General features: G+C 48.1%; 1 protein-coding gene across 1 annotated transcript in view; it reads left to right on the top strand.

Moving 5' to 3' along the window:
* Nucleotides 1-21,241, top strand: part of Mical2 (microtubule associated monooxygenase, calponin and LIM domain containing 2) — a 224,421-nt gene that overhangs the window by 59,118 nt on the left and 144,062 nt on the right. The window contains exon 3 of the mRNA XM_051149233.1: nt 14,457-14,730. Within this exon, the coding sequence (XP_051005190.1) occupies nt 14,467-14,730 (264 nt within the window). The 5' untranslated portion in view covers nt 14,457-14,466. The remainder of the gene's footprint in view (nt 1-14,456; nt 14,731-21,241) is intronic.

Raw genomic sequence — 21,241 nt, forward strand, 5'->3', positions numbered from 1 at the left:
CTGCGGTAGCCCTTAGCTATGTAGCTCCATGGAGCAAGGTGCCACGTAGGTCTAAAGCCAGTGTGGCAAACTCTGCAAGCCAGGAAAACAGAGGCAAGCAGAGGACTGATGGAAACACTGCATAGGCTACTGCAGGCTGAGACAGAGAGAGAGAGAGAGAGACTTCAGAAACCGAGCCAGATAAAAAGGAAGGTTCTGGATGCCAGGAGTGGTTCTGGGGAGAGTCTTGGGATCCACCAAAGGTGTGAGGACCCCCAGCTCCTTTCCAAACAGTAATGCTCTCAGCCATCATATACCCTGAAAGCCATGTGATGCTTCTGATTTGATTTGTTCCTTACACAGTTTTTTATCAAGCACCTAGCACTGCCAGAGGCACAGATGCCAAGCACTGAAACAGGCAGCCTCTGGCCTCGGTAGATCAATGCAATCGTGTGTGGGAAACATTCGTGTGAACCTCCACAGGGTACAGTGTGGGGGAGGGGAGGGGGGAGACAAAGTAGTCTTCAAAGAACAGAGCTGCTAAGAATACCACCTGGCCAGGCATCTTTGTGCTTTATCCTCAAGGAGCCCAGCAAGGCAGGCCTGTTTATTATCCCTATTTTATGGATGAGAAAACTGAGGTTCAAAGAGATTAGGCAACCCATTCTGGCTCACCCACTTAGTAAATGGCAACTTAGGATTTGCCACCAGTCTGCCTGACTCTGGAGTCCACATTGTAACCCAGGATGCTCTGTTGTCTCCACTGGTGAGTTAGTTGCTTTCTCATTGCTGTGACCAAATGCCTGAGAAGGAGCTAGATAAGGGAAGAGAGGGTCCCTTTGGCTCACGGTTTGAAGGATTACAGTCTGTTGTGGTCGGAAGGTATGGCGCTGGGTATCTCTGTTGCTGTGGAAACTTAATAGCAGCTGCTTATTGACATCAGTGGGCCAGAAAATGGTGGCGGGGAATGGAAGAGGAAGTGGAGCCAGGCTACAGACCCCACCCTACCCCCTGCACCCCCCCCCCACCACTCGTGACTTACTTTCTCCAGCTAGATCCAGCTCCTGAAGGTTCAACAACTCCCCAAACAGCACCACACGTAGGAGGCTCAGTGTCCAAACACACAAGCCCTTGGGAAATTTTACATCTAAGCTGTAACAACCAGGAGCTATCCAGTAACCAGAGTTGGGGGGGGGGGGGAGCTGCAGCCAGAAGGGGCTGCACCAGTAGGATCTGAGGGCAGGAGCAGAGAGGCCTCCCTTATGTTAGGGAGCTGGGGCTGGGGAGTGGTTAGGCCTGACCCTGGAGGTGGCAGGCAGGAGCTAGACCATGTTGGTGGGCTTTCTTCAGCTCTGCTGCATGCTGGCCTTCACCCTGTCTTTAGCTGAAACTTCTAAGGCAGCAAAGCATCATAGGTTGCGAAATGCGACAAATAGTAACAGGGCTAATTCCTGTGCATTTCTGATAGATCTCTCCAGCAAGTGTGGGGTCTGGGCTGGGAACTCTGGGAAGTGAATCTAGAAACAGAAAAGATATCGGTGAGGGGCTTTGAGTGTTCCTGTGAGGGAGTGGGAATCCGAGCCTTAGGTAAGGACAGGAGCTGTGAGCAAGGCTACTGAAGAGGTGGCACTCAACTGGCCAGCTCTGCAGGATGAGGGGAACGAATGTGGAACAGGGACTCTAAGGATTCGGCACTGGGATCTGGTGGAGAAGGGAGACAGGTGCAGGTGGGCGTGAGGCAAACAGGCCACACCAGAGGTATCCGTAGGGCAAAAGACACACCTGTGGCAACTCTCACCAGCAAGTCACGAGGATGCAGCCATCTGTGAGACTATAGAAGGAAGGGCCGAGGTCCTGGAGACCAAGGGTCAGAACTTTCTCTTTCAAGGGCAATTGAGAGAGAAGACTTTGCCAAAGATGGAAATCATACACAGACCAGCAAGTTAAGGCTGGACAAGTGGCCTTAGAAACAAAGTGGGTGATGACATGGGGCCTGACTGATAGATGGGGTGTGAGCAGAAACCAGAATGTGATGGAGGAAGGGTGGGTGGGACATGAGGAAGTGACCTTGAGCGGAAACCTTGCCTGGGAAATGAACAGGGTGTGTGTGTGTGTGGGGGGGGGAGGAGTCGGGAGGGGATGGGGGAGGTGGGGAGGATGTAATTTGGTCTCTCTAGTAGAAGACAGTTTAGGAGAGTTTGGGCATATTTGGAAGACTGTCTTCACAAGTCAGAAGGCAACGCAAAGCAATGCATCTGTGGAGGAGAAGGTAGAAAATTCTGTGAAGAGACATGTTCTTCTAAATGGGGGGAGCTTGGTGGGTAGACTGCACCAAAAAGCAGCGGTGTGAGGGCAGAGTGAACGCGACTCTGTGGCCACCCTGAGTCTTTTAGACGTGGTGCTGGGCACACTGTAAACAGGTGTGGATATCCAACCCTCTTCTCCAGCATCCCCCTACAACTTCAAACTGAACACAGGGATTTTCATTCCCAGGGCCTAATTCAGCAAGCCACATGTAAAGACACACCTGGGAGGTAGCTTTGCAGTGGGGCCTGGCAGAAGCCAAGTACAAAGTGTCCACCAGCCTGAAGGTTGCCCCATCCCACTGAAAGAATGCCTAGTCTCTGGAGAGGAGACTCATTCCCAAGCCTGGAGTCTACATGACACTTACCAGGTATGCCAGGGAAGCCGGACACCACAAGTCTCTTAATTTCCATAGGAGTTCTGTGTTGTTTGCGATTTGCTCAAGGGAGAGTTGAGTGACTCAGAGACCCACATCTCTTTTGATCCAGTCATGAAGGCTTGTAGGGCCTTGGGAGTTCAGTGGTTGGGGTATCATTGAAACCCCAAGGGAATGAACTAGCTTGTCTGTCTCAGCATCCTGCTCTAAGCCGTTTTCAAGTGGGGAAAGGACATGGGTGTTTAAGAGAGTTATGCAGGCTTCTTTCTGGGGCTCAGACAACTTTTTCAAGACATCAAGGTCCTGATATAAAATGACAGACTAGATTGTTATTGGAAGTTGGCCTATGTATTAGTCATTTTCTTTTAAAAATATTTAAATTGTGTAATTCTTCTTTTTGGTTTGGTTTTGTTTTTCAAGACAGGGTTTCTCTCTGTGTAGCCTTGGTTGTCCTGGACTAGCTTTGTAGCCAGACTGGCCTCAAACTCACAGAGATATGCCTGCCTCTGCCTCCCCGAGTGCTGGGATTACAGGCATGCGCCACTGCACCCAGCTATTTCCAAATGTTTGTTTTTCCTTTCCTCTCTCCAACTCATCCCATGCTCCTCCTACCAACCTCTCACATGCCCCTCCCTCCCTCTCAAACTGACAGTCTCCTTTTCTTTGATTATTATTGTGAATACATATATACATGAATATAGAAATACAACACGCTGGGTCCATTCAATGTTGCTTGTGTGTCTGTGACTTCAGGGCTGACCACTGGTTACTTGACAAACAATTAGGGAGCTCATCCCTGGAGAGCTAACACTCCCTGCTGCCCCTGGTTCCATGTCTGGGGGCGAGACCTTTCGTGTTAGCATGTCTATTGATTGGTGGTGTGCTTGTTCAGGCCTTGTTTTGGCAGCCATATTGTTGTGGTATCGTGGGTGGAGCTTCCTTGTCATTTCTAGGAGACAATCTCATGGCAGACTTCTTGGTCCTCTGGCTCTTATAATCCTTCTGTCCCCTTCCTCAAGATGTTCTCTGAACCTGAGGTGTAAGAGTTGTGTTGTAGAGGTATCCATTGCAGCTGGGAACCCCACAGTCAGTTGATCTCTGCATTTTGGCTCGCTGTGGTTTTCTGTAATGGTCTCCTTCTTCTGCAAAGAGAAGCTTCTTTGATGAGGAATGAGGCCTACACTTATGTGTGGGCATAAGGAGGAGTTTTAGAGTGTAGTTAGGAATTATGCTCTTTTAGTGACGTGATGGGGGTGGGTTCTTTCTAAGACTCATGTTCTCACTAGCCCCAGATAGTTGGCTAGATCTCATGTAGCAGGCATAATTTCCTACATATTGAGTTGGCCTTCTGTCCCATTGGAGAGCTTTTAGTCACTAGCAAGATATGAGTATCACTATTGCACTTTGAGGGATATTTTACCATGCTGATTAGGCAAATTAGATATTTCAATATCACTGTGACAAAAGGGACCTAGCAGACACAATTCACAAGAGAGAAGACTGATTTTTGCTTCATGAGCTCAAGGGGTTTTAGCATGTGTTATACTTGATGGAATGAGGGTGAAATGGCTTAGTGTGTTCTGGTGAGGACACATGGCAATGGCTGCTCACATTATAGTGGACCGGAAGCAGAGAGAACAGGATCAAACTCTTGGTATAACTTTTAAGAACTCCACCAGGCCCCCAGTTCTTCAGTATTCTACAGAATCCTTAAATAGGGCACCCAAGGAGCAAGCTCTCAAGCCATGAGCCAGTGGGGACATTTCAGATTCAAACCAGGCCAACACCTGGTGACATAAGAGGTGGCACTCAATGGAAGGATAGCAGGCTACCAAGAAGAGACTTGATACCCTATGAGCATATACAGGGGAAAGAGGTCCCCCTTAGTCACAGATATAGGGAAGGGGAGTAAGGGGAAAATGGGAGGGAGGGAGGAACGGGAGGATACAAGGGATGGGATAACAATTGAGATGTATTATGAACAAATTAATAAAAAATATTTTTTAAAAGAGGGATGTAGAGTCCCACATGATCAGCATTCTTGTTGGAGGAAATGACACAGGCCGAATTTAGCATGCCTACTGATACCTATTGTGTTTGTTAAGGTGGCATTTTCTGCCTGACAGATAAACCTCTATGCTCAATAACTTCAAAATTACAAGTTTTTAAAATATATATATATGTAAAGACTAAAACATGTTCTGGTCATTAAGGGCTTTTTTCTCCGAGTGGCCATCCAAGGGGAACTGGCTTCATTATCTCTGCGACTTCAAACTACCTCACTATATAGCTCCCAGGGCTGCGGCTCTCTGAAAGAGAAAGAAGAGCCAACAGGATCTTGGGATGAAGTGTGGCACTTATGGGTCAACGCTCAAAGTTGTCCTTGCTGCCCATGATCTTTAAGGGTACACCTAGTCACCAGTGTTCCCACAACTGCAAGGAATAGCCCAGAAGAAAGGAGCCACCAGGCTGGAGGTCAGCTAGCTTATCTCTTATGCCACTGCCACTAAAATGTCACGTTTCAACTGCGTGTTTAAGGACGTGCTAGTCACTAGCCTCTTCATTGAGATCTCACTGCCTCAGATCCTAGCATTTTAGAGTTGATGAATAAAGGGTGTGTGGGAGCATCATGCATCCTAGGTCTAAAGGAAAACTGGTCTGTGACGTGGTGTGCAAGGTAGTCTGTGCACTTGTGGCTTTATGCTCTCTGTACATATGCCTTATAAAAATGGTGCCTAAGAATACACTTTTGAACTTGGCTATGGGACCACCATTGAAAACTTCCCTATTCAGGCCCTGTGACCTTCAGTAAGCTGTTGACTTCCAATCCTTTGAACAGTGAGTGTGAGTACCTAACAGTGCTATGGCTTGTTACAATAATTAACTACTTCAATACACACTGCCCCACACTTCACTGATGCTCCTTAAATGCCAACAATTATCTTCTCAGAGAGTGGGCACTCACTCTTTCATCCCTGTGCCACAAACTGTAGAGAGGGCCTTGTGCTGGGTGCTAGAAGCAAGAAGTAAGACATGTCACTATGGTAACTGTCTGTGGTCAAGGTAGGAGGGTGCCAACCCATCTAGGGAAGACACTGGAGTGAGGTATGTCTGGAGGAGAGGAGGCGAGGAGGACAAGAGTTATAGGATGAAGATGTGCTCAAGTCTACTGGTCACCAAGAGTGGCAAAACCTGGTGTGTGATGGAGCTCACACTGTCTTGTGAATGAGAGGTCTCTTTGCATGACAATAAGATTCTAATGAATCAAGAGGATCAGGTAGCATCTTTAACGTGGTTGTTAGTCAACAAAAAATATGCTGTGCCTTGATCAAGGGACAGTGTTTGTACATGATGGAGATTGCGTACAGTGCTGGGCTGGTCCAGATGCATCTCCAAGCTTTCAAGATTCTGCTCACACAGGTGTGACTGGTCCCTGCATCAGAGGAGCAGTCTCAGGTAGTACTAGACAGGAGTCACCGGGCCTGGGGGATTGGAGTATTCTCCCAGGTGACACTGATGTGTGGTGGCTTTGGAAGCTAACACAAATGATCCTGTGTTTCCCATTTCCCCTGGACTATTGAAATGGATTTCATAGGTGCCAAATGAAAAGAAGTGTGTTCGTGTGAGGTCCCATGGAAGAGGGATAAAAGGTAACGGTGTGAGCTTGGTAGAGTTGAGCGTCCAGATGCTTCTTGGGCTCAAGTGGGATGTGAAGGGAAGAACAAGAGAAACCTAGATAATTTTGGAAAAAAATTATAAACTGTGGCACATCACCAAACAAGAACCAATGTTTTTCTTGCATTTGTGTAATGGTTTACTTTGTTTGCTATGGTTTAGAAAGTGAACTTCACTGTAAATGGCACTGCCCATTCTCTACCCAGGCCTTGGGCACCACACTTGGGTGGTGGTCTTTGTGGTTTTGTATGGATTTGATTGTTTGTTATTTCTGTGGTGAAATATGCATAACATGAGACTTACCATTTTAACTGTGTTGAGTGGACTGTTTCGCGGCACAAAGGACGTTCACATTTTGGCCCAGCTGTCACCACCATCCATCCACAGAACATTTTCATCAGCCTATACCAAAGCTCTGTGTCTTGCTAAGAGCTTTCCATCTCTTCCCCCTCAGAATATGGCAACTTCTATTCTCTTGGCTTTGGTTTTTTTGGGGGGGGCACAGGGTCTTGCTGTGTAGTCGAGGTGGGCCTTGAAGCATGATCCTCTTGCCTCAGCCTCGTGAGTGCTGGGATTATGAATTATAGGCATGCCTACTATGCCCAACTCCATTCTATTTTCTGTCTCTGAACTTTTTTGCTATGAATAGTACCCAGTGTCTAACTAAGAACACAGCTTTCCATGGTGAAATCACTGCGAGATCCTGTAAGCACACGCCAGATGTGACGTGGCTGGATGGACCTATCGTTCACATGGGAAGGGCATATTTTTTTTTTTTAAGGTTTTCTTGAGGGCCTTCTTAAGTAGCCTAGCCTGGTCTCCAAGCATGATTCTGTTTTGTCAGCCTCCCAACTTCTTGGATTAAAGGCATGCCCTGCCATGCCCAGTTCCACTCTCCTGTCTCTGAACTGGCTTGCTGTGGTGCCTCCCATTATCTACCTTGAGACAAGCAAGCTAGCCTTCAGGAAACTGGAAGTTTGAGATCACAGCTTTCCTTGGTGATCCCAATGTGTGGTCACCAGCCCAGAGACCTACAGAGCAGCGTGCCAAGTGTTGGTAGCACAGGCTCTGTGTGTAGTGAGATGTGTGTCAGTTTGCTGACTGAGTATATTGGCTTCAGGTGTTTGGAAGGCACAGGTGGACAGCAGCCTTATTTCTATTCCACACTGCCATGGAAGGACATGACCCTTTAGGTTTTGTTGTTGTTGCTGTTGTTAATGTTATTGCTAGTCTTTAGATTATTTGAGAAAGCATTTCCTTATATAGCTTAGTCTGTTCTAGAACTCACTACGTAGCTGAGTTGGCTTTGAACTTGTGGCAACCCCCTCTTTTGGCCTTTGGAGTATAGCCGTTGCAGGTGTGAACTGCCATGCTTGGCTAAGGATGTTGAGTCTCTGGAAGGGGCTCTGCACCCACACTGGCCTTCAGGGCCCTGTGGTCCAGGAAGTAGAGATTCTTGGAGGGAACTTAGCTTGTTGGGGTTTAACTCTCGCTGGTCTTCCCACCAGCAGGGCTTTGCACAGGACTACTCTTCCTTTTCTGGAGGAGACAGCCAGGGAGGTGATCCAGGTGAGCACTGATGACTGAGATCTGATGAACACCCAGCACTGAGCATAGCTGGGACACATGAGGTGCAGGAGGCCACCTCTTGTGCTAAGTAAGACAAGCAGGGAAAAGATATGCCTGGATTTGGGGCATGTCAACAGGAAGGAGTTACTTGAACTGTGCATGCTGTGGCTCAAGAAGCCGTGTTCAAGATTGTCACAGGCTGCATAACTTAACCAGTGTGATTGGGGGCTGGCTGGGAAGACATGAGCAAGCATACAAGCTATTTCTGTTACATGGCACTCATCCATGGAGGCTGAGAGTGTAGGTCCCACTATGAGAGGGGGCTGGGCTCCCTCACAGCCTGTTCTATATCTGCCCATGTGGCCCTGATAAGGCCACTTATCCTGGACCCTTCATTTTCCCTGTCACTCACAGGCAGTTGACTGAGGACGTAGATGAAGGGGTTTGGGTAGCATTAAGCACCCCAGCAGGGTTGAGGGCAAAGAGCAGTCAATGGCTGAAGCTCAGCTCTCCTCACATGGGAATTCTCCTAGGAGGCTCTGAGGAAAGGTTTAGCTGGAGATGTAGGGTATGGCCAGAAATTCTTGTGGAAGAAAATTTAAAATATACATATATACATGATACACACACACACATATATACACATATACACATACACACACACACACACACACACACACACACACACACACACACACGCGTATGCCCATAGATGCACACACACTCCCACAGATACACAAACACATGTAAACTAGCTACCACAAATGACAAAGTTAAAGTTATATTATAGAGACAAGGAAGATATGTTCAAGTTTTGAGATGAGTTCATTTTTGAGAGAGAGAGAGAGAGAGAGAGAGAGAGAGAGAGAGAGAGAGAGAGAGAGAGAGAGAGAGAAGACAACATACAGGCTTATTGCCACCACACCTGGGTGAAGCTACCTGCCAGGCACTGGCCTCAGATAATGCTGGCTAGCTGTTGTCCCCTCTTCTTGCCACCTCCTGGCATGTAGTTATCTTCTGAAACAGGGCACAGGTAGTAAGACCCTAGAGGCTGTGGACTGGCAACCGATTCCATGGGTCATCCTGGTTCGTGGCATTGTGTATGGCTCAAGAGAGTGGTGGGTGGAGGCCAGGAAGTGGTGAAGTGTGAAGCTGCTTCAAACCAGACCACAGGCATCACTGATGAGGGAGGAAAGGGACTGGAAGGCCCAGAACAAGGAAGTAGATGACAGGATCATAGGACAGAAGCAGGAATGGAAGACTAGGACCTACAGTGGACTGGAATGTTCTCCAGTGTCACCTAGGACAAGGGGTGCCAGGTTACCCAGCCTCACTGCAGCTGGGGGTCTGGTTGGTATTACCACAGAATGTCCCTAGCTATCTTTCTCATTCTCCCTTCCTGGAGAGCTTCCTGGCAGGCTGAATAGAAAGGGCTTCTGCCTCCTGTGGGCAAGCTCGAGGATGAGATCAGACATCAAAGACAGCTTTGGCTAGATGCTGCCTCTCTCCAGGACAGACTGGAATTTCTGAGACAAGGGTGTAAGAGGAAGGCCTAGGAGGTGATGCTCATCTCACTGTGGAAGTCATTTAAGGCAGGGAGTACCTGGTGGGCACAGAGCACAGAACACAGAAACACATGGCTCTTCATTCCCTTTCTACCTCAGAGTCCCCCCGCCCTCCCCCCTTTATTTCCAGAACAAGGGTTGAACCCAGGGCCTCACTCATGCCGGAAAATTTTTCCCTTGAGCTAGCTCCCCAGCCCTCTATTCACCTTTTATTTAAGACAGGGTCTTACTAGGCTTCCCATGTTCGTTTTGAACTAATTATAGCCCGGATGAACCCCAAACCTGCCATCCTCCTGCCTTAGCTTTTTGAGTAGCTAGGCTAATAAGCCTATGTTGCCAGGTCTGGAGTTGCTCCTGGTTCATGTTGGCTGCATAGTGCTCTGAGGGATGGGGGCGGGGGGATTAGGGTTTCAGGCCACCTATAGACCAGGGCTTTCTGTCCTTGCTGGCCTCCACAGAGACCTAGCCGGGTTGGCTTTACCTCAGCTTAGGGATTCGGATAGCTGTGACCCATTTTCTACAGTATACAAGGCTAACAGGTTGGTGGTCTTTTTCTGTCCACAATAAGGACAGGTCATTGCTTGTCATTGCTGAGACTCCCCCGGAGTTTCATCTCTTGCTACAGCAGACCTGAGAGATGGGGAGGGCAGGCTGGCATGAAAACAACACAAGGGTTTCGTTCTTAGGTTGCACTGACCTTGAAACAGATCTTGTCTGTGGGGCCCAAGGCAAGAGGAGAGGATTGAGTGTCTCTCCTGGACGTGGGTAGCCTCCATAGGCCTCCATAGGTTTTCAGGAACTCCACCCAAGACATTGCCATAATATCACATTGACTGTCAGGTAGGTGGTGCGGCCAACCTGGCACAGGCCAACCTGGGCTCAGGATTTCCCATCCCTCTACTGGAAGGGATGGAGGGTCTCGGTGCAAACCTTGACCTAGGTGCCTATCACTATGCTGTCACCTGCAATCCAGGACTCTGCTCATTTTCGATGCTCAGAGGCAGGGAAGGGAATATCTTTGTGACTCATGAAGTCACATTGGCAGGAAAACTGAACAAACCACAAATAAGGGACTCAGTCAACAAAGCCTAAACTACTTCAGGCTATTCCTGGAAACGACCATTGCATCTTGTTTCTTCCCAGAAAGTGCAAACCCCTGCATATTTCTAGCTAGTCGGTTCTATTTCTACTACAATTCAAACTCCAGAGAGGCAACATCTGGGCGGTGGTTAGAAGGGCAGGCTACCAAGAACCAGCCACACAGGAGCTTCTGGTTGATAGATTCATCTTGTTTCTGAGATGCTGTGGTCTCATGTAGCCCAGGATGGCCTCGAACTCACTATGTAGCTAGGGATTGCCTGCCTAATTTCTTGGCTTCTATCTTGACAATACTGGGACTTGTTGGCTTGGGCCAACAAGCTCAGCTGCTTTAACAGTTTTTAACCTTTGTCATTTGGAACTAGGAGGAGTATTCTCCAAAGGTCACTAACCCCCAAATATCCAAAGAAATGGAAGCTTAAAGCTCACACTCACCATGTCCCTCTCAGTGCTAGGCAGGCCCCTGACCAACACTGCCTGTCTGCAACTCTTGTGTTTTCAGTTTATGATCAAAACTTCCTGGGTGAGATTCCCCCTTGGTATGTGGGGAAATTAAAACTTGCAAATTCAGTGATTTGTCCAAGACTATATAGCTGAGAATCGAGCTCAGACCTAGATCTTCTGAATTGATGCTCTAGAGTGCTTATTTGTTTTGTTTTATTCAAGACAGGGGCTTCCTATGTAGCCCAGGCTGGCCAAAACATGTGGCATACTCCCCAAAAGCTGAGACTACTGGGATATGCCTTTCCTGTAGTTTTAGGATATATGAAACTTCTTGACATAGGAGCCAGATCTAGCAGAGTTTGGGATTTTTTTTTTTTTTTTTTTTTTTTTTTTTTTTTTTTTTTGGTCAGTTCTGGGGCTCAAATGAAGGGTCTGTGTATGCTGGGTAAATGCTTTGGAAAGCTAGTGTAAGCCATGAGTTATGTTTCTTTTTGCCTTTATGTTTGAGCCATTGAAGGACTAGTGCTAATTACAAGGCAAACACTAAGTACATCCCAAACCTGATTGCTTTTTCTCTCTTGTAACTCTGTGGTCTAGGAAGTATTGTCCCCATCATACAGACAAGAAAACTGAGGCTACCAACTGAGGTGACATTGTCTCACAGCACACAGCTAGCGAGTGCTTGAGACCAGTTTCAGACACAGGTTTCCCTGACTAAATAAATGATTTGATGTTCCTACAAAGATGGCTTCTTGCCATGCGACTATGCCCTCTCAAAGTGGTATGTATGACTTGGCAATCCAGTCTTTTAAAAAGTGGATACTGTTTAGATCCAGGAAGGCATGTTCAAGCTTGGCACTGGAAGGTACCAAGGCCAAACTTAACTCCTCCCATGGGCCCTTTCCCTCCCCCTTTCTCTTATCACACCCTAGATAAGAGTCGGTTCTGGGAGCTCTCACACCCCCAGACCCTCAGCACCGCCTTTGCCTCGTCCTGTAGTGAATTCTAAGACTTAAGTGCTTTCAGGAGAGAGGAGACGAGTTCTTCCAGTTTGTAAATTGTCGCCCTGGAGACAGATCTGGCTTGATACTTGGCAGTGGTGTGCCGTTTTAGATAGATTCCAGACAAGAAGCGAGGAGTGAAAAGTGGATTTGGATGCAACACACATTGCATGTGTTGCCTACCTTAGCATTACACACATGCCCAGCACTTCCTGGGTCTGAGTGGCTTGTGTGAGGTCGTGCGGCAGTGAGGGGGCTTCGCATCCCTGCTCCTGTAGCTCCAAAGTCACTCCACCTCATCCTCAGGAGGAACTGTGAGGCTTCGTTAGAACCCTGGGAGCATTGTTTGCCCTCCACACCCCTTATTCAGTGCCACGCTGCTACGGTTCCAAAGACAGACAAGTCTGGGAAGACGAATACACTCAGGGACACAGATGAGTCCTGCTCTCTGTCGGTGCTCTCTGGGTGGCAAGAGTGACTTGCAGAGAAAGATGAGACACGAGAGGCCACAGTGTTGATGTGAGAGATACCAAGCAAGTGCTCGGGAGGTTAGAGGAGCCGAGGGAGCACAAGTGGAGGAATTCATGTCCCGTCTAAACCAGGCAGGGCACCGGCATTACCAGCCCTCTCCTGTGTAACGTGTAGGGTGGCGTGGATCAGGGTAGCAGGATGGGCCTTCCTGGAAGATGGGCCTGGCCAGTGTATACAGACTGGTAAGACCTTGCACAAGGGTGGGGGTTAATCTCCATGTGGGCACAGCACCAGGCACAGTGGACACTCCTAGGAGATCAGTAGGGGGAGGGCAGGCTCCCACATGAAACATGTTACCCCTTGGCCTGGAGGGATACTCCACGATTTGTCTCAGAAACCCTAACCTATCTTTTTTTTTTTTTTTTTTTCCCCCAGAAAGCTTATGCTGCTAACACCTTGGCTTTGCTGTTGCTGTAACTATACCAGCTCTTTTCAGACTCATGCCTCTGAACAGTGTCTCCCCGGCCCACAATGTTCCCCTTTCTGTACTGGAACCCTCCACCTTCCTAAGTAATGCAATTTGGCATCTCCTGGAGTCTTCTTCAGGCTCGATGGGACACCTGCTTCTCTGGGGACCTCCTCCCCAGGCTTTTTTCCAAATCCCACAAGTGCTCTTCTATCCACCGTTCTTTCTTCTTCCCTGGATGGGATCTATCTCTACATCAGCCATCTCTCCATTCCCAGCATCCAGGGTGATGCCAATACTAGCCATGGCCCCAGAAACTCTTGTGGATGAGTCAGAGATTGCAAGAAAAAAAGAAATACACAGCCTCCTGACTGTTTGGGTATTTTAAAACTAACCTCCAACTCAGATGTACCCCCCCATAAATGAACCCATCTGGAAAGAGTGAAGATGCCTAGGGACCCTTTATCCTGTGCAATGTCGGGTCCCCCGTTGCCAGACTCCTCAGTACCCAAGCAGCTGGGCCAGCCCAAGTCCCTCACACTGAGCTTCCTGCACTCCCCATGCATTTTGATGGGGAAAAACAGCTTTGCTTTGGGGAAGTGGTCTGCCTTTGTTTTCATTCCTTTGAAGCTGAAATGATTTTTTCCTAAGAAACGCTTGATGTTTGAATGGTGGCACAGAGAGAGGGTGGAGGGACACAGAGGGATGGATGGAGGGAAGGATGCCCCAAATCCAAGCAAGCTATTTCAGCGATGCGAATGAATGCTCCATTGAGTGTCTCCCTTACGCCAGCCCGAGCACTTGTTTAAACAGCTCCCTGCTTGTTCTTGCACGGAATGGGCTTCTTTTATTACTGGCAGAGACAAGGCCATATAAGTCTGTCTTCTGGGTGTCTGATTGAGGTAGATGAGATGTGCTTCCAGCAGATTCCTGAAAGATAGGTTTTGAGAGGTTGTCGTTTGTCACTTGTATAGGGGAAGTCTTATCCCATGGTAATCAGTGAAGAGGTTGTGGAGCCTGGAGGAAGATGGGCTATGGGGTTTTTGCCTGGGCATTGACATAATTACAACTAGGCAGAATTTATGTTTCTCAATGCGCAACACTGAGAATGGTGGGTTTTCCGTCGGGGGAATAAATCCTTTCTGGCCTTTTCCTATTCACCGTTTCCAGAGCCATCTGACTTGGAGCTCGATTGCTGAGGTCCTATTGACATTCTCCGGAGTATATTTATATAGCTTTGTGCAATCTGCAGTTCTCCAGCCAAGGGGACGAGTGGGGGCTGGGGAGAGAGAGGTTGCTAGCAAGGCAGCATGCCGGGCTAGAAGGTTCGTTGGACCTTCTCCAGATATGGTCCAGGTGCAGTGGTGCGTGTGCAGGATCAAGATCAGGCCTTTAGTGCCTTAAAGGATATAAGGCTGGCCTGTTGATGCCTCCCTCTGCAGGTGCAGGACTTATCTAGCACTTTCTGGTAACTCCCTCTGACTCGTCCGCACCATTGTTCCACACAGCTCTTGAACCATGGGAGAAAATGAAGACGAGAAGCAGGCCCAGGCCGGCCAGGTCTTTGAGAACTTCGTGCAAGCTACCACATGCAAAGGGACCCTCCAGGCCTTCAACATCCTCACCTGCCTCCTGGACCTCGATCCGCTGGACCATAGGAACTTCTACTCCCAGCTCAAGTCCAAGGTGAACACCTGGAAGGCCAAAGCCCTGTGGCACAAGCTGGACAAGCGTGGCTCGCACAAGGAGTATAGGCGAGGGAAAGCCTGCGTGAACACCAAGGTAAAGGGGACCCTGTGGACGCTTCTCTCCCTCATGGGACAGGAAGCCAAAGAGCTACTGTGCTTGCCTCTTGGCAGTTTTTCAATGGATGGGCTTCTGGGTGCTGTGTTGTGGCTCTCAGGGGAAGGATTCCTTTTTTTGTTTGTTTGTTTGCTTTGTTTTTTGTTTTTTTTGTTTTTTTGAGACAGGGTTTCTCTGTGTAGCCCTGGCTATGCTGGACTCCCTTTGTAGACCAGGCTGGCCTCGAACTCAGGTCGATCCACCTGCCTCTGCCTCCTGAGTGCTGGGATTAAAGGCGTGTACCACCACGCCCAGCCTTTTCTTTTTAAGATTTATTTATTATGCATATAGTGTGCACCTGCAGGCACCAGATCTTATTCTAGATGGTTGTGAGCCACCATGTGGTTGCTGGGAATTGAACTCAGGTCCTCTGGAAGAGCAGACAGTGCTCTTAACTTCTGAGCCATCTCTCCAGTCCCCGAAGGCTTCCTTTGTCTGGCTCAAGATCAGCCCTTTAGTCCCTTGAAGGTGGTGGCCGCAGCTGCCCCTCTGTACCTTCTGCAAGGAAGGGAACCAAAGCAAAGTGGAGGGAGTAAAGCAAATGTCAACCATCCTACTTCCTACTTCCTGTCTCTATAGCCTGGTCGCCCATGGGCCCTATTGTTTATTGAGCAGCTTGTGTGTACTAGGTACCTTTTGTCTGTGAGCCCGTTGAACACCTGCAGCAGGTCTTTGGATGGCTTTACAGATGCACAGACTGAGAAGGCAATTGTTTTAGCTGGGTTCATACTTCCAGAAGGCATGCTGGCTGGCTCTGACTCTACAGCTTAAGCTGTGTTACCTAAGAAGTGTCATGTAAGTGGTTGTCTACTGGAAACACACATTTTAGAAAGACCCCTGTCTGGGTTTTGTTGTGTGGGGTGTGTGTGCATATGAAGGGGCCAGAGGTCAACTTTAGGCATCTCCTTCTATTGATCTCTACTCTGTTCTTTTAAGACAGGCTCTTTTTCTGAACCCAGGCCTGTCATTTCAGCTAGGCTGGATGGCCAGTACGCGCCTAGGAGCCACCTATCTCTGTCCTCTCAGGGCTGGGCTTACAGGTGTCTGCCTCTATGCCTAGGTTTTACTTGGGTGCTGGTGGTTAGAACTCAGATCCTTATGTCCACACAGCAAGCTTTGTACTCAACCGAGCCATCTCCCCAGACCAACTCCCTGTTTTCAATTGATAAACTGAGAAGTAAGTCTCTGGTCTCCTTACCACCTCATTGCCCCTTCCCTAGGTTCTAAGTCTCTGCTCAGGGGCATACCAATCACTAACTAACTCCCCATGGACTGGTTGTATCCACTGTGGTCTATGGTTGGCAGCATCAGTGAACCCAGAGCCTAGAACATCACACCTCTGACATCTCTGACATGCCACCACCTGATAGGCTGCTAAAGCCAAGATTAATTGCTGGCCCTGGAGGACTGTCTCTGGTACAGGTCCAGGCTGGGTGTTTAGGTTAACGTTGAATGCACAGTATTCAGACCTCTCGGGAGGTAGCTCAGCAGAGCCCATGGAATTCTGTTCCGTGCCAACCCCAGGACAAGAGGATTGAACTCTCCATGGCAATGGAGCCTGTTGTGTTTTTGTTTTGGTGATGGGGAGCGGCTGAGGCCACCGTGGGATACGGCTGCTTTCCATTGCCCCAGGGAGACAGCTGCCAAGCTCCTGAGCCCAGTGCACCAATGTGCAGAGTACAAGAGAGCGGTCCAACTGTACTGAAACCATGTGCACTTCAGCCCTAAGAAGAAGACTGCCCTTTCCCCCCAGTGCTGGCCTAATAACTTGCCATGCTCTAGCCTCAAGCAGAGGATACCAGAGTTGGCAAAGGAAAAGGGAGAAGACAGATGCCCTGGGTGCCACTCCCACTGATGCCTTCCTTCAAAGTTGTAATTTCCTGGTTCACGGCTCCCTGGGGAACTAGGGCCAGGGCAAGTGTGGAGGGACTTCAGAGTAACTCTTTCCAGTCATTGAATGTGATGGCTCTTTCTTTCTTTCTTTCTTTCTTTCTTTCTTTCTTTCTTTCTTTCTTTCTTTCTTTACGATTTAGTTATTTGTTTATTTATTTATTTATTATTTATACAGTATTCTTCCTGCATGTGCCTACACAGCAGAAGAGGGCACCAGATCTCATTATAGATGGTTATGAGTCACGATATGGTTGCTAGGAATTGAACTCAGAACCTTTGCAAGAACAGCCAGTGTTCTTAACCTCTGAGCCATGTCTCCAGCCCCAGTGGCTTTCTTTTTAAAAAGGACCCTGTGTATGGTTCCTGCCACCCCCAAGAAGGTCATAAGGACTTTAGTACCATAGAAAGTTGTATGGTCAGTATTTGACACACTGTTGTTCATGGAGGATTTTTTTTAGAATTGTTATCCCAGGCTGGCTTTGAACTCATGGCAATCCTCTTGCATCCATGCTAGGATTACAGTCGCCAAGCAGACTGTTTTATTAGGGAATGACATTGCCTGGGTGGCTGATCCAAAGGTGAGATCTCTGAGGGAGTTAGCCAGCAGGGCATGAGAGGAAGGTTGGCTTGCATGGTGTCTTTTGCTTAGAGACAGGGTCTCAGGTAGCCCAGGCTAGCCATGAACTCACTCTGTATCAGTGGCTGTCCTTGAGCTTCTCCTCTTCCTCATCCACATCCTGGTCGCTAAGCTGACTAGAATGCACCACCACGCCTGGCTCTGAGGATGTGCTTTGAAAAAAATCATCAGAAAGAGAGTGGCCTGGCTTGTCTGGGCTGTCCTATTTTACGAGCCCTAGTGGCCTGAAGCAGCAGAGTCCTCGGGCCTTGTGACTGGCAGATCACTGTGGGTCCCCGAGATACAAAGAAAAGGAGGACATCTTTAGTTAGTGGTGCTAACTAGGGGTGGCTCTGAGTTTGAGTTGTTATGTCCGGTTTGTGAGGAGATAGAGAGGTTTTTCTAACGTGCAAGAGCCCATGTTATAAAAACTACCTGTGCTGAGGAGTGGAAGAGTCTGGAAAAATGCAGTGGCAGTCTAGACCGAGACTCTGTGAGGTCAGAAACCCAGCACAAACCAGTCAAGCCGGCAGGGAGAGCATTCAGGCGTAGAGGTAGGATGGTCTGCCATGCAGTCTTTACCATCCTCTCTCCTTCCATCCACATTGGATGTTTTGCTCCATTCCCTTATACCACAGGCAGGTGTCTCTCCTCTTGGGATGTCTGGGTCCCATCTTGACAGGTCTGTGATTCAAAAGGTACCTCTTTCTCTTGGAGCTCAGCGGTGAGTTTTTGATTGGTCTGCCTCTAGATTTACAATGATGAAATCCAGGAAAGGTGGGTACTGTAACTGATGACCCTTCCAAGCATCAGATGGTTGACATGAGGTGGGGCAGCTTCCAAGCACTGTGGGCGTGCAGACAAACGCAGGTGTTCTCCACTTTTACTGGGTACATTTTTTTTTTCTGGCTAGGCCCTCCTCACGCATGGGTGACGGCTGCTGCTTTTCTTGTGAGTCAGGCCAAATCACAGGAGATGGGTCCCACCTGTCCTTCCACATGACAGACACTGTCTTATTCACACAGAGTGTTTGTTTCCTTTGACATAATAGTTTATGCCTAGCACCAGTCAGATAAGAAATACTAGACCGTAGCAAACGTGTGGCTGATCATAAATGCTGTTCCAGATAATACAGGTGCGTTGCATGCCAGGCTTAATTAAAGCTCCCAATTAGCCACAGGCATGAGTAGGAACAAATGCCATTTTGTCTGGACCCCTTCTTTCTATTGAGGGGAACATGATCCAACACCATCTGGAGTTGATTTGGGCTTATCAGCCAACTAACCCCAACTTCAGGTGCTAAGCACTATGGTTGCTTCCAAATCTCTAGGCACACATGCCTGCATATGTGCTGGCAGCAGCGGGGGAGGACCAAGATCCACTAGGAGCAGAAGAGCTGCAGTGGCGGTACCTAGACATGAGAGAGACCTATAGGTCTCCAGAGCACTGGCATAGTGCGCATTGCATAATTCAGCCTGAGATAGTTGTTTATGACCTGTTAATATTTACGAGGGTTTCGTTAGGCACTTCATAATTTATTTCCTGGGTGCGGCTCTGGATAAGAATGAGGTGAACCAAGGACTAAACCATATGAACTCTTTTGAGATTGGTATCACCTTTACACTAGGGCCACACCTAGCGCAGATGTGACATCCAGGTGGGTAGTTAGTACGCCAGGCCTAGATGAGCCTGCAGTATGCAATTTGGTATGGAGGTGTCACACCACCAAATCCATGCACTTATGTAATAACACTAGAAGCAACTTAAGAGAACAGAGTTCTCTTCATTTCGCAGGTGACATGCTGGGGGCACTGGGAGCCACAGCTGTTTCAGGGGAGCCAGCGAGTAGCACGGCTAGGGTTTGGGGGTCTCTTGGTTTGCCCCAGTAGTAGGTATTTGTAGGTCATTAGACCTCAGCTAGGCACCCAACAGTAAAGACAGTTTGAAAGATGGTTATGAAGGCATTAATGTACCTTCTACCCAGTGTTCAAAGCCAGTCTGAGCTATATAAGGTGCTGTCAAACAAACACGCCTGGTGAGATGCTGAGATGGTTCAATGAATAAAGGCTGCTGTCATGCAAGCCTGATGACCCGAGTTCAATCCCTGGAACTCACACAAAGGTGGAAGGAGAAAACCAGCCTCCACAAAGATAGCTTCTGACCGCCACACACATTCAATGGCATGCATCTCCCTACACACAATAATATTAAAAATTTTAAATTATATAAAAGAAGCAGTTCTCAAGTTTTGTGTGGTTGCCCATGCCTGTAATCCTAGCACTAGGGAGGTAACGGCAGGAAGACCAGAACTTCAGGGTGAGCCTGAGCTACATGAGACTTTGTCTTTAAACAACAACAACAGCAAAAAAAAAAAAAAAAAAAAAAAAAAAAAAAAAAAAAAAAAAAGTTCTCATTTAAGCTTTTTATAATGCAGACAGGAATGTAATTACTTCCTTATTCATCTATATATTTAATAATTCACAAGATGAGTGTTATTAAGCTAATACTATTCACCAAATACTTATCTAGACATCTATAAATCTTTCCATAATTCTGTAGGCTGCTCGACTATCTCTGCTTTTCTCTGTCAAATAAGAACAGCAGTGTATCTATTTTGTAGAGGGACTGTTAGAGGCAAATAGCATCCTTGTGGAGTCCTTAAGTGTTGCCTACTGTATAGTGAGTGATCAGCAAACACTGAGCCATCAGATCATTGGCATCTCAAGTACTGTGAGAGGGCTGTGCACCCCAATATGCAGGAACATAGGAAAACAAATGACTAACAGGCCGAAGTGGTCTGGAGATGCTTCCAGAAAGAGGGGAACGGTGTGGGGGTTTTCCAGGTAAGTAGGAGTCTCTAGCGGAGCTGAAGACAGAAGAAAAGCAATCTAGAAAGAAACAGTGCTTGTGTAATGGGAAAGAAAGAGGAGAGGGCATGGGACAAGCCTGAGAAAGTAGGATGGATAGACAAATCAGAGGAAGAGATGAGGAAAAGATGTTCTGTGTTGGGGAGGGGGTCAGGCTGCAAGGAAAGGGTCCCGAACTCAAAAATAGAACCCAGAGAACCAGGGGAATCCTCACCTCAACCACCTGCAACTGGAAGCCCCACCTCCCAGCCCGGAGCTCCCTGTAGCACCTTCCTGGGCTTGCTCTGTAATAATAGGTGATCATTGCAGACCAGTAGGCATGGTCTGCCTTGCCTAAAGAGACACTTGGCAGAAAATGACCCATGGACTTACATCCCCAGTCAGAGACTGGGACCATTGACACGATGAAAGCAAAGCAAAACAAAACAAAAATATCTTAAACAGTCACTTTATCTGTGTGTATTTGGGGAGCATCTGGCTGGGTTGGCACACCATACCATTTTCTTGCCCAGGGCTGCCTCAGCACCACCTCCCCATGTAGATCCCCCACTCCAGTTCTCACACATGACCCAGCTTTCTGCCCTAGTGAAGCTACCAGGGAGGCCTGAAGGGTAGGAGAGGGAGTTAGGAGCAGAAAGGGTGAAGTTGGGAGCACTCGGCTGCTATCTCCTGCTTGGATAAGCCTATCAGGCATTCCTGACTTCTGAAGTCATCACGAGGCTGTAGCAAGTCAAGTGCCTCTTTGCCTAATATGGACAGGTGCAGGCAGCTGGTAAGGCAGAGGTGGTTCTGTCTCTGGGCTGTGAAATGCTGTACTCTGTGGAAGGGCTAGTTGAGGCGAATTCTGGATCAGCCCACTCACCTGGCCAGAGACCACTGACCCTGCCACAGGATCAGCCTGGAGATGGGAGGTTGTGCTAACTGCCGCACCTTGCCTATCTCAAGGAAGTGTGTGATGTCTGCTCAAGGCCACTTCCTGCCAATATTTTACTGAGGAGACCCTCTTTCTTTGTACTAGCTTCATACAAAGCCACTAATCTGGGTCCATTGTGGTTTAATTTGTGGAGACACAGTC

Source organism: Acomys russatus, chromosome 7 (assembly GCF_903995435.1).
Source record: "Acomys russatus chromosome 7, mAcoRus1.1, whole genome shotgun sequence".
Lineage (NCBI taxonomy): Eukaryota > Metazoa > Chordata > Mammalia > Rodentia > Muridae > Acomys > Acomys russatus.